Source organism: Argiope bruennichi, chromosome 3 (assembly GCF_947563725.1).
Source record: "Argiope bruennichi chromosome 3, qqArgBrue1.1, whole genome shotgun sequence".
In the NCBI taxonomy this organism is placed as follows: Eukaryota; Metazoa; Arthropoda; class Arachnida; order Araneae; family Araneidae; genus Argiope; species Argiope bruennichi.
In genome coordinates this window covers 113,649,981-113,663,343 of record NC_079153.1, presented here as the reverse complement: position 1 = coordinate 113,663,343, position 13,363 = coordinate 113,649,981, and the positions used below count along the sequence as shown (strand labels likewise).

Sequence of the window (13,363 nt, the reverse complement as noted above, 5' to 3'; positions counted from 1 at the left end):
AAATTTGGAAGATATTCAAAATTAATAAAATTTAATCTTAAAAATTAATATAAATTCTTCTTTATTTAAGACAACAGAAATTATGGCAATTTCATCAAAAGAAATCATAAAAGCCATAAACTTTAGGTAATTTTAAGGCAAATTAATAAACATAATTCAGCAAGAAATGTTATGGAATCTCATTCAGACATTATGAATTGAATACAAATACATTATATATATATAAAAAAAACTACACAAGGTCTTAACACGGCAAAATGATCTTACCAATTGATAAAGGAAGCCAGTATAATTAAATATGTTGTGAAGAAAGCAATTTGGACTGTCAAAGGAATTGAGAAAATTACATTCAATATGAAATTACTGACGTAAAACTTATTTCATGATTGAAACCAACTTCTCAAAGATGATATTTCTTAAAAGTAAACAAAACAGTTTACATTCATAAAGAAGCTAATATGGCATGAATAACAGTTGGCGCTATTTTATTCATACATTGTTCCAAATGTCAAACTAATACCATCAGAAGTATCTTACACTCACCTGCTGATAGATCCCATGGTTTCTTATGAATAAAAAACAGCGTAACTGAAGTTTCCTGTCAAAATTATTCTTAAATTAATTTAAGAATTTCCATCTACTGAAATTTTTAAAACACACGGCATAATACAAAATATAATTGATGCCATTCTAGGAATGTATTTTCTTCTTCTCTTGAGGACGCTTTTCAATGGGAAACAATTTGAATTTTATTGCGTTAAAAGCACCTCAATAAAGCACAATTACAACAGAAAACTAAGCATGGATCATTAATACAAAATAATATCATTTGAAAACTGATTTATGCATTCATATTGATGATATTAGATTCTCATTTCGACAAATATGTGCCCATAACACATTTCAATAAAATATGATACAGATGCTGATGTTTCACTTAGAAAATTATCATTTCAGTATAGAAACAAAAAGTATTTATTTCTCAATAGCGAACACAGAAGTGCTTTAAAGATACATTTTCGAAATTCATCTCTGTTGTGTATTCCTACTTCTACTTCGATCATTGTTTAGGTAAATACAGCGTTTTAGCATCAGTTTGCTATTTTGATCTGGCAATTCTGGGTAAAGATCATAGATATAATAATAATAAATAAAGATGTTGTCTCTCATACGGACGGTATCGTATGGGGGAAGCAAGAATTATTTAATTTTTTCTGCTGCTAGGTATTAAGTTATTTTTATTAATAATGTTGCCATTGATATCTGATATCTCCGTAATAAAAATATCTTTGATTTTTTTCTATAATAAATATTATTGTTTTCGTGTACTTGCGTTTCAAGTTCAGTTACTTGACCTCAGAATAATTTATCAATTCCAGGTTAAAATTTTAACTTGTATTAAATAAACAAGATTATTAATGACTATTCATCTGATAATGTATAAATTTTAGAAATAAATAGTAGTATATATATATTTGTGTTTGCTTATGCATAAAGCTGGAATTTATATAATTTTAGAGAAAAATATATATTTATATATCGTTCCGTAATTTTCTACATGTGAAGAAGCGGTTAATGCCCTGTGTAGATCATTTTTTTATTTAAAAATTGGATCAATTTTTTGAGCGTGTAATTATAGATCTCTGTATTTATTACAAAAACAATTTAATTATTAGATTTTTTAAATTTATTTTTTAATGAATTAAAAAATGTTTAATTTAAGATGTTTTATTAAAAATTATGATATTTTCCTGATTATTTATATTTTATTGATGATTCATATTTTACCAGTAAATTAAAATTAATGGTAACTTTATAATTTTTTTGTAATTCCAGGTTATAAAATGTACAAAAGTTTGTACATACAAGAATCTGTTCAATTTCTTTAAAGGGATATTATATTTATAAAGTTTTATATTGATAAAATTGAATCAAAATATATATTCTTATATTTATATAAATTTGATAAACTTTTCCACATACATTTTTTTTTTAAATTGTAACCATGATAGTTTTCAAACTTAGATAAATATATATATATATATGAAAAAAAGTGTATAAGTTTGCCCCATGAATCAAAATTTACTGAAGTTCTGATTGTAAGTTATTATTATGAACAGAACTGAAATGACATTTATTTTGATATGAATGTAAAGTTATTTAACTTTTTTTATTGAAATGTAAGTGTATTAAGAGACTAAAATAAAATTGTGTATACAATAGTGGTATGTAAAAAAATTAATTTATTTTCATACATATTTCATTTTGAATTTAACTTTTGTATTCTAGAACATTGTCCACTACTTCAGTGGTTAATGGGAACTCGGGTGGTGGTGAAGGATGGCTCAGCAAATTATTGCATGTCCGAAAAATAGAACCTACAAAAGATTCTCATTCAAAACTGTTATCTGACACAGAGAGAGTCTATGAACTACAAAGTAAATACTTTTGCTTTATTTAAAATAAACCTCAGTTATCTATAGATTAAATATTATTTGAATATTTAAAATGCTGATAAATGCAAAAAGAAAAAAAAATCATTTTTTAAATAAATTTTTCACAATTAAATACATGAATAGAAATTAACCTTTGTATGGATTTTAGCTTTGTTTTTGAACCATTTATATTATTGTGTAAAGTTGAATCAACAATTTGTGGCTGAATAAACTGTTTGTAATAAAATTATAAGAAAAAATATTGTATTTGTATAATGTTTCATGAACAAGCTATGTTTTCATGAAGTATTTTGAAGCTATGTATGTATTTTGAATTAGCTCTCATTTCATAACTTTTACTAATATTTTTAATTTTTTTATTATAACTCTTTTATAATTAATAAAGAATGCAAAATTTATGGTTGAATATGGTTTAGACCACTGCTTACTTTAGAATTTTATTCTGAACTAATCGCCATTGTCGACCAACTGATTTCCCAGTCTTTATGCTCGTTAAAATTTTCAAATAAATATATTACGTAACTTGCCTTTTAATTGCTTCTTCAGCTAAATATTTTTAAACTTCAAATTTTGATAGTCATATATTACACCCATATTATTATGGATACATTTTAAGACGTCATGTATTGTATATCTTTAATTTTCTGTCAGCTCCTGTAAAATTTAAATTTAAGTGGAAATGATTGAATTGTAATTAATATATAAATATTTTTTGTTGTTGAAATCAAGCATTTTTTTAAACTATGAGTTCTGTAAACATTTTAGCATTTAAATTGCATGTGCACTACAGAATAATTTTCATAATTTATGTAATATTTCAAGAATTTAAAAAAAAAAAAATCCCAAAATAATCATAAAATTCAATTTTTAGTTTTACTTTCAAAAGAATTTAAATGACATGGATAATAATGTTTTATTTCTTTCTGGTCTGTAAATATATTTCGAAAAATTATGAAGTCTTAATTTTATATAGTTCTTTGGTCTTAAGGAATCATATTCTGTGAAATGTTCTGGACACTTCAACTTATAAATAAATAAATGAACATTTCTATCTGCTTCTATCAATTCTGACGAATTTCTGAAGTTTTGAATAGAATAATTTAGAATGAACTACATTTTTATAATCATAGGCCAATCGTTTTGAGAAATCCTGAGCACTCGCTGATTAGAGTATCTTCTAGAGATAATTGATGGAGTTGTCTAAAATCACCCATTTTTATTGAATAGTGAAATTCAAATTTTCATAAATAAGTCAGCTTTAGTGATTGATTTAGTTGGTTGGAGTACAACTCTTTTTATTTAAAATATTAGTGTCTAAAGAACATGATTCATAGAGCAGAGAATGTAAATAAAAGTTAAAACATTCATAATTTATTGAAGCATTTATTGGTCAAGTTACATAAATATAATTATTTACTTCAAGTAGACCATTTTAAAGATGTATGTCTAATTATTAAAGATTTACAAATCAGCCTTTGGGTCATAAATTGAGTGAATATAAAACCATGTTTGCCTTAAATAAGGCTGATTTATTGAATTAATAATATAGATATTGTAAAAGATCACAGAAAACTTTGTCTCACATTTATTTTTTCAAAAATATCATATTTTTTATTTATTTCATTTCATACAGGCACAAGCTGAAAATTTCACTTTTCTAGGTTTGCTTGTAATATTTAACTTATTTTTTTAATTTGAGTTTTTATCAATGTGATGGCAATTTGTTGAGAAAAGCTAATTTTTTCTCATGGACATGAAACATGCTCATTCAGATTTCCTTTTATTTTGTGCGAAATAAATTGTTGAAAAATAAGACTAAAATATTTTTTAAAAAAATCATTAAAATTAGAAAATTTATAGGGTAAAAACATTGGTATCATTGAAAGGATTCTTTTAAAAACTTTAATGTGATGTGAAAATCTATTTTCTGCTGTAATATTTTTGGAAGTTATAGTGGAAAACAACAAAATTTTACTTCATTCTTAACTAATTAAAATTCTAATTAAAAAAATTTAAAGATTACTCTGAGGTGCATATTTTCGACCTCCAAGGTTACATGTGCCAAATTTAGTAACTGTAGGTCAAACAGTCCGGCCAAAGAATCAAATACACACATTCTGCTTCATTGTAAGTATAAATGATGAATGCTCAATTTCATTTATATGACAGCACAAATAACCATGCGGAATGATTTTCTAGTACAAATATTGAATTTAGTCACTGATGTAATTTTTGATTTTTCTCATGATTTAACTATATTTTTTTTATAATGGAGCTTTTAAAGGCTTTTTAAAATAACAAAAAATATCTACTGATAGATAGCTTAAGATATTTAGTTTATTTATCATAATTGAATTCCAATATTTTTTTCATAGTATTGAGGGAGAAAAATTTGATGATTTTGGAAATCATGACAAGCAGAAGTCTGAATCATATTTTCATTAAAATTTATAAATTTAATATGTTTTTAATAATGGCGTAAGTTTTCTGTATTTTTTGCTGACAATTATATCATTTCGAAAACTTATGTTTTTTTCTGGAAACTGCATGCATCTTTTTTTTTTTTAAATATATGATTTCATTGTGGTTTATTCCTTTATCTACAGTCCATGATGTGAAGCCAGATTGTATTGAAGCATATTTGAAAGGATAGTAAGTATGAATAATTTGATCTTAATAATTTTATTTTCTATTTACATCTTTATTGTATTTGAATTTAATTTTGTATTATTTTTTGCATTAAAAAATTCTATAAATTTTGAATTATTATTCATAAGCAGTGCAATGTTTCCCACAGGCATTGTAGATGCTTGTTTCACACCTTAAGCACTTAGGTGGGGAGTGATCCAATTCTGTTTGAATGTACTTCACAGTACCAAGCCAATAGCGAATTTATGTCATCGGATTAAGGGAAAACTTCAAAACATTTCTAGCATGTGACCTTGAATTGTCACTATCAGTTATTGATTATGAAACAAATGAAACTATAAACTGTTTTATTATCTAAACATTGCAAAGTATACAGAAGAATAATAAAAAATAAGAATTCACTGATGACATTCAAAATAAAAATAGATCTAGTCTTGGGAAAAAAAAGCAACTATTGAGTATAATTTGTTTATTTAATTGAATTATACTAATTTAATAGAAATTTTCTGTCTTTGCAGTGAAACATTAAGCCAGAGTCTACATCAAAAATCTGAATTTGCAGAGCTTGTGGGAAGCTGGAGGGTAGAAATTGGAAATCAGGATCAGTTTAGTAAGTGATAATTTCCATGCCCATAAAAAACAAAAAAGACACAATATTGCTATTATTTTTATACCTAAATTTTGTTAATTTTAGAATTAAAGTGATAATTGATTTAAAAAAGTAATTTATCTTAATGAATATTTGTGCCCTTCATATATTAATTTTTTTAAATCAGGAGTGTATCAATAATTTGTGCATATTCTTTTGAGGTTTTATTTATTATTATTATTTTTTGTCTTTTGACAACCAAGTATGAAAATCATTACTTTGTGTTGATCAAATTTCTACATATTTTCAGTTCACATATGGAGATATAACCGAGGATATGTGAATGCTAATCAAGTTTTAACATTATGCCGTGAAGATCAAGAACTTAAAGCTTTGTCAAAAGACCTAGTCAAGAACATTATTTCACGTAATAATCAATATATGCTGCCATTTAGTTTTTGGGGTGATCCAGAACCTCAAAATCGTAACAGTATGTATGAAATGAGGTCATATGTTTTAAAGGTGAGTTGCAAATGTTCCCAATAATTTAATTTAAAGGTGTAGACATAGTTTTCTTTAAGTGAATATTCATAACATGTGCAAGCAGCCTGCTCTTTGGAATGACCATAATTATCTGCAGTTATTTAGAGAAAATGTATTTTCTTCCATTTTCAAATATTATTTACCAACTCTCTTTATTTAGATTTTAATAATATCATATAAAATAATTTATTATTCTATAATTATAATTTGGATGTGATGCCCATTGTTAATCAACTAGTTTAAAGTCTACTAGTTTCAGTTCAAAATATTTTTAATTAGTGTGCCTAGTTACTTAAGGGAAAGTATATATAAATTTAGAAGAATGTCATTTCCATGTCTCTGAATTGAATGCTGCTTAATGATTGAGGAAGGTGGAACTCTTCGAATCTCTTTTCACTCCCCTTTTCTTCTGAGTCGTTCTCATTAGCTTTACATTTTTTCTTTGATTTATGTATGAAAAACACTTCCTACTTATTGCATATTATTACATTTTTGGTTAGATATTTCTCTTTTTATGAAACTGTATATATATAATGAAATAATTTCAATTTATTCATGCCCTAAAAATAATTATTTATTAATTCTTATTAATTTTTTTGAACACAAATTTATATTTGATTACTGAGTTGTGCAGATTTTTCCTTAAGCTAAAATTTAAGAAAAATTCTTTTTTGAAATTATATAAGTTTCAACAGATATTCTTATGATTTCTTTTTCTTGTTTTCTGCCTTCCTCTATAGATTGTGTCTTCTGCAGGTTTAGTTTTTGCTTTAAAAAACAAACAAACAAAAAACTGCAATAATTGATAAAACTTGAATTCCTTCCATAATATCGTAAAGAATAAAATATATTTTTAAAAAACTTCATGCTTGCTTTTCCTTAAATGGTAAATGTTATATAATTGTTTTCTCAAGATGGAAATAAAACTATTTTGGCAAAGATTTTTTGATCAACACTCTTGTATTAATAATGAAAATTCATGTTTAGATACTAAATTTTGCTCATTTGCTGTTTTTAGAATACAGAAAGTTGAACATCTGACATTAAGAATTTTTGTTTAGCAAAAGTTAAAAAGCTTTTGTATATTTTACCATATTATTCATTTCTAAGGAAATGCCCTTGATAATTGAATTTCCTCTGATCTTTATAAGTTCGTAAAAAAACAAATATGCATAGTTTAAATTGCTGAGGGTTTATTATTAAGATGTCTGGATTTACACTGTTATATAGATTATATTAAATATATTCTTGACTCATATCTGTTTGTTGTTATTTTCTAAAGCAAAGATTATTAAATATTTTATTGAACAACTGAGCTTTATTTCAAACCTTTTTCCCTATTAGTGTATGTGGAATATTCTATGATGATTATTTTACACTGAAACTCAGATCTTGAACTGAAACCAGTCTTTATTTTTTCAAATCTTGTATATTTTTTAATTTTAATAAACATAAATATTTAAATATCCAAATAATCCTCCTCCAAAGTATTTTCTTTGTTGGTTGTATTTTAAAAATTTAAAAATTAATAAAATTATGTTCAAAAGATATGGCATAAAAATTCACATTACATTTTATGAATATTGTTGAATTAGCTTCTTGCTTTTCTGTAATAAATCTTTCTTGTGAGTGATTTTTATAGCAAATTTTTGGAATATACTTTTGTCCTGAATAATTACTCTATGATTATTATTTTACTTTTATATTGATTTACAGAGTTGTATTTTCAGTAACTTCTTTCTATTCTTTTTTATTTACGCATGTAGCCAGGTACAATGATAGAATGGGGTAATAATTGGTAAGTAACCATCTGTATTAGGAAATTTTACATTTTATTGAAATAATTAGTAATTCTTAATTGGTGTTATAGTTTGTTTCAGGCTTGATTAGATAACCCATTGGTAAAGAGTGTTGTAATACATGATTTAATCCAATTTATATACTACCTTGAGCATGTATAAAATAAAAGAATTAGCAAAAAATCATGTTAGAGCATTATGAAAGGGATTTGAGCAACGTAAACATGAGATATGTGATATATCATCAACGAAACAAGATTTTTAATCATATAAAATAAGAAAAAAGAAAAAAAAGCATGTGTATATGAAAAGGATGGAGGAAAGGGAGTTAAAATGAAATTAATTTCATGAATTTAATTTATTACTTGTTATCTGTTATTATTTATTTCTGAATCAGAATCTTGTAATTTTGGAGGAAATTCTAGTATTTAAAAATAATTAGAGCATTATGAAGTTTCATTTTATAAGATTTTTTGTAAGGACAGCCATTTTTTTTAAAATAGAAGAGTTTGCTACTTTTTTGTATAAATTCCACAATATTTCTTCTGGAGATGCTAAATCAATTTATATGCATCTATATCTTAATTGTATATAAATATGGCCTGTTTATTTTTCTTTGGCTTTGTTGAATTAAGATTTATAATAAAATACACAAAGCAGAAAAGCATAAAATCTGACCTTAATAAAAATTATTTCAATAGGAAGAAATCATGTTTAAAAAAATTTGTTATTCATTTTATTCAGCATGATTTCTTTCTCATTCTTTTTTCTCCCTTTCTTTCTTTTTCTGTCATTTTTTTCTTTCTTTTTTGAATTTTTGCATGTTTAAATTTTGGTTCCATATAAAAATAAAAGTGACTCTTTATAGGATTTCTTCAGTTTTTTTTTTATTTATTATTGCATCATATTAATATTCAGATGCATCAAATCAAATCAAATTTCATTTTTTGATATTAGTATTCCTTTATCATAATTAATAAATATATAAAATATCTTTATGATATTCAACATTTGCTATGCATTTTACTTTGCATGTTTTAAAAGAGATGAGAGAATACTGACAAAAATAGCTGTTCTGTTTTATTATGTCATTTCATTATATTACATATTAAAAAGGATGAAACAAAATAATAACCACTTTTAAAGATTATAGGAACAATAAATATATCAATCATCTTTTTCTGGAACTTTTAAAGCAGTAAATTTTTAAATAATTCCAGTGGTGCATGTTGGCAGTTTAAGAACTTTTATTAACAGCATTCTTGTATAATGATCAGGTTCCCTTTTTATATATTTTTTAAAATTCACTTTTAAGTTTATATTGAATAAATATAAAAAAGGAAAGAAGTTTTTAATTGCACTATTATTTTGATATAATTTTCATAATTACTCATTTTTTAAAAATATTTCATTGTTTGATTGCAGGGCAAGAGGAATAAATTATCGTAAGAGCAGTGCTGTTGCTGGCTTTTTTTCTCAAATTGGCCAACTTTATATGGTTCATCATATTTGGAGTAAGTAATTATTGTTTCTCTTCACATTGGAAATAAATATAATTACAGTATTAATGTATTAAATTTTTTATTTTTTAAAATTTGGAATGTTGGTGAGGATTTTAATTTTATAGACAGTTGTTGATAGGTTTTGTTTTATTAAACTTTTTCTTCCAGCTGTTTAAAGTTTGTAATTTGGGAAGGGATTTAAAGCATTGAAGTTATATTAAAATGTTTTTTTTTTGTTAATTCTGATATTATTTCAAAATTTTTATATGGAAAATGTATTTTCAGAACCAAAAATTAAGAAAACTTTAAACTATCTTATATCTTCTTAAATATTTGCCTAATAAGAAATGAATAAATGAAATTATTGGTGTTATGATTTGGGTAAAAGTGTTGAGCATTCTTTTTTTTTTTTTTTTTTTTTTCAGCTTACAAAGATCTCTTGTCAAGGAAAGAAATTCGAGAAGCTGCGTGGAGGAAACCTGGTTGGGATGAATGTGTTGCATATACAGGTTTGTCAACCATTTTATAATAGAAACATCTAAAAAATGACTTATTACCAACTTTATTTGTATGAAACGAAGAAAAAAAATCAGCGGAATGAAATATTTTGTTGTTACTTTATAGTACAGAATTAAGGCAACATTTTATTGTGAGATTTTTTTAATCTTAGAAATTCACTTTACATTCTTAATAGAATGAATTGGAGAGATGAAATGATTTTTTTCTTTAATGTCTTCTGAAAGTAGCTGTGTTAACCATAGTTAAAACTGCCAAGCATTGTATACCTTTTATAATACCTAAGGTGCATCTGAAATTGCAATTGATGTTTTATATAATTGGTATCCTCAGCTAAAGAATCCTAACAGTTTGTAATAATTGACACTAATAATGACTATAGTGAACTCAATCATAGATAGAATTTTGCATCTACATTAATAATGAAGATGAACATGTGTGTCTGTGTTGAGGTTTACAAGCCTGACTGTTTAACCTACAGTTACCAAATTTGATATATATATATATATACATACACACCTTTGAGTGTGAAAATATGCATCTCTCCTTCCAATTGGGAATGTGCTTTTCGACATTTTAATTAGAAGACGATTAGTTGAAAATTAAGCTGAATTTTGGTATTTTCCACGATAAATTCTGAAAATAGTAGTACAGGAAAATAAATATACAATATTTCAAAATTTAAACAGAATTGTCTTTTTAATGATACCAATTTAATAATCATGCAAATTTTTCCTGAATTTTGCAATTAATTAAAAAAATTTAATTTTGAACAGTAGGTTACATTGTTGCTCTGAAATTTTAACCGTTTTCTTTTTTTTTTTCTTCCACTGTTAAAAGCTAAATAAGGATTCTATTTAATATCTGTTTAGCTTACAAGATGAATAAGAAAGTGAAATTATAATGTTGCAAAACTTAGAAGATAGATAAACCAAACAATTGCATTTGTAATAGTGCTGTGATATTGTGTGATTGATTTTTATTAGAAAATTATTTTTATTATTAATATTTAAAGAACACACACACACACACACACACACACACACACACACACACACACACACACACACACACACACACACACACACACACACACACACACACACACACACACACACACACACACACACACACACACACACACACACACACACACACACACACACACACACACACACACACACACACACACACACACACACACACACACACACACACACACACACACACACACACACAATATTATACAGATATACAATATTATATATACACAATTCAATTAATAATTATTAATTGAAATTAAATAATTATTATCAACAGCTCCAAATATCTAATTGGCCTCTAAAATTGCTAGCCCTTCATGTAATTGAATTTGCCATCCATGCCTCATGCAAGAGTTCATAGGCCCATCCAGATTGAAAAGCATATGCTACATGTATAAGCTTAGATAAATTCATTTGTAATCAACTCATTTAATAGATGTAAAGAAGTATCTTTACAGTAATTTGTTACGTGGAGTGAAAATCAGATTTCAATGGCAATGGCAGTTCAGTATCATAAATCTTGTCCTCTTCTTTTGATAAAAAGATAGTTCTAAGTGAGCTTCCAACTAAAGAAAAAAAAAAAAATGTAATTTTCTTTTGTTGGAATATTAAAAACATAATATTCTATGAATTCTTGTTAAATAATCAGGCAGACTATTTAGTCAAGTACTGGGATCAATATCTAAAATGGAATCATTAAGAACTAATTTTCCTTCATGATATTTTAGAACTTATATAACTGCAACCATTTTACATTAATTGGATATGATACTGATACTTATAGCCAAGGGTTTGTTTAAGGAATGATTTTAAAAATGTTACACGACTTTAAATGAATCAAATTGTAATGAATATTAATTTTTTTTTCAGTTCCTCTTATTCGTGAGATGAGGAGTCGTTGGTTACGCCCATGTTCTTTCTCACCAATCAAATGAGATGATGTTTTAGCAGCCTTTTCTATGTTGAATGCAGCTGATATTTTGTGCAGTTGTCTTAGAAAGCACAAATAATTGTTACATCCATATTTTATTTTAACTACTCCCAAATTTTTTGGGAATGAAATATTCTCAAATTTGATACAAAATTTTTTTTCTTTTTTTGACATACTCATCAAATTGTTTCTCAAGTTATTGTATCTCAACATTGTATTTTTGAATACATTAATGTTTGCTTTTCCAGTTTTGATTTAGATTTTTATACAAACTGTAATACTGTGATAATGATGCGATTTATTTGTCTTAAGATTTTGATCTTTATCCCCTTCCAGAAGTCTTCTTGTCACTTTCTGTGTAGTTATAATTTTAAAAAAAAGTGTTTTGTATTCTCTGTTATTTTTAATTGCTCCTAATGAATTGTACAAAATACACTCCATAGAACAGACTATTTTCTTATATATGAAGCATTGTTGCTTTTGTGATAAAAAAAGTAACATGAGTATGGTGCTGAGATGTAATTTTATATCAATGCAAAAATTTTAAATGTGGTTTATTGCCTGTTGTTAAAATTGAAGAGGAAATAATTGAGTCATTGAATTATGCATTTGGAAAACAAATTTTTTTAAAATATAAAACTTTAATTGAACTGTTATCTTAAAAATTAATAAATATCAATTTTTATGTTGAAGTTGTTTGTTCCATTGATCTCTTTGAAGTTCGCTGAAATTTAATAATGGATGATTTACTGAAGAAATAATTTTAAATGCAGTTTTTTTTTTTCTAGTATTTAGTTCAGGTTAATGTACTTTTAGTTATTGGTGAGTGGAGAAATACTTATTAAATAACATTTCTAGTAATTTTTTTTAAAAATAAGTGTTGAATTTTGTGAAATGTGAACAATATGATCCTGTACATGTTAAAAGTATTTTTAAAAGAGAACTTCCAACAACCTGTCCAGTATAGTATTTCCTAAATGTTAGTGCCACATTGTGTCTTTTATTTTGAATGAATGAAAAAAGTGTACAGCATTGTCACATTTGAAATAAAATTGATTATTCCTACGTGCATTATTTTCTATATCTTTTTTTATTGCTGTTGTTTTGTGAGATGAAAAATAGTTATTTGAATAGTATAATTTTCTACTCAAAGAACTGAATTCAAGTTCTTTTCAAAATTTAGAGAAGCATAAGTAATTTTAGGTATTTGTTTAATTGGTTATTATATATAACTTTGAAAAAAAATTATGTTAATATTACTTTGGAAAAATTATTATTTGATTTATAATAAATAAGTCTAGAATAAAATGAGTTTTATTTTTTAATTGTAAGTTT

The 13,363-nt window shown here is 25.3% G+C and overlaps 2 protein-coding genes across 3 annotated transcripts in view; one reads left to right on the top strand and one right to left on the bottom strand.

Annotated features, from left to right (window-relative positions):
• Positions 1-669, bottom strand: part of LOC129963284 (histone-lysine N-methyltransferase SETD2-like) — a 45,567-nt gene extending 44,898 nt beyond the window's left edge. For both annotated transcript variants that reach the window (XM_056077551.1, XM_056077552.1), the window contains exon 1: positions 544-669. The gene's annotated coding sequence lies outside the window, so the exon portion shown is untranslated. The remainder of the gene's footprint in view (positions 1-543) is intronic.
• Positions 670-1,081: 412 nt separating this feature from the next.
• Positions 1,082-13,097, top strand: LOC129963846 (protein NipSnap-like). Its single transcript, XM_056078422.1, has 9 exons — positions 1,082-1,224; positions 2,290-2,438; positions 5,063-5,108; positions 5,624-5,715; positions 6,005-6,216; positions 8,004-8,035; positions 9,462-9,550; positions 9,964-10,047; positions 11,968-13,097. Exons 1-9 carry the CDS (start codon positions 1,157-1,159, stop codon positions 12,030-12,032), a joined length of 837 nt encoding a protein of 278 aa, XP_055934397.1. The 5' UTR covers positions 1,082-1,156; the 3' UTR covers positions 12,033-13,097.
• Positions 13,098-13,363: the final 266 nt, after the last annotated feature.

Excerpts from the sequence above, each read along its gene's own strand:
- LOC129963846 (XM_056078422.1), top strand. The coding sequence starts at position 1,157 with ATGTTGTCTCTCATACGGACGGTATCGTATGGGGGAAGCAAGAATTAT. Across the intron at positions 8,036-9,461 it reads ATAGAATGGGGTAATAATTG|GGCAAGAGGAATAAATTATC; the intron begins GTAAGTAACCAT and ends GTTTGATTGCAG. Across the intron at positions 10,048-11,967 it reads TGAATGTGTTGCATATACAG|TTCCTCTTATTCGTGAGATG; the intron begins GTTTGTCAACCA and ends TTTTTTTTTCAG.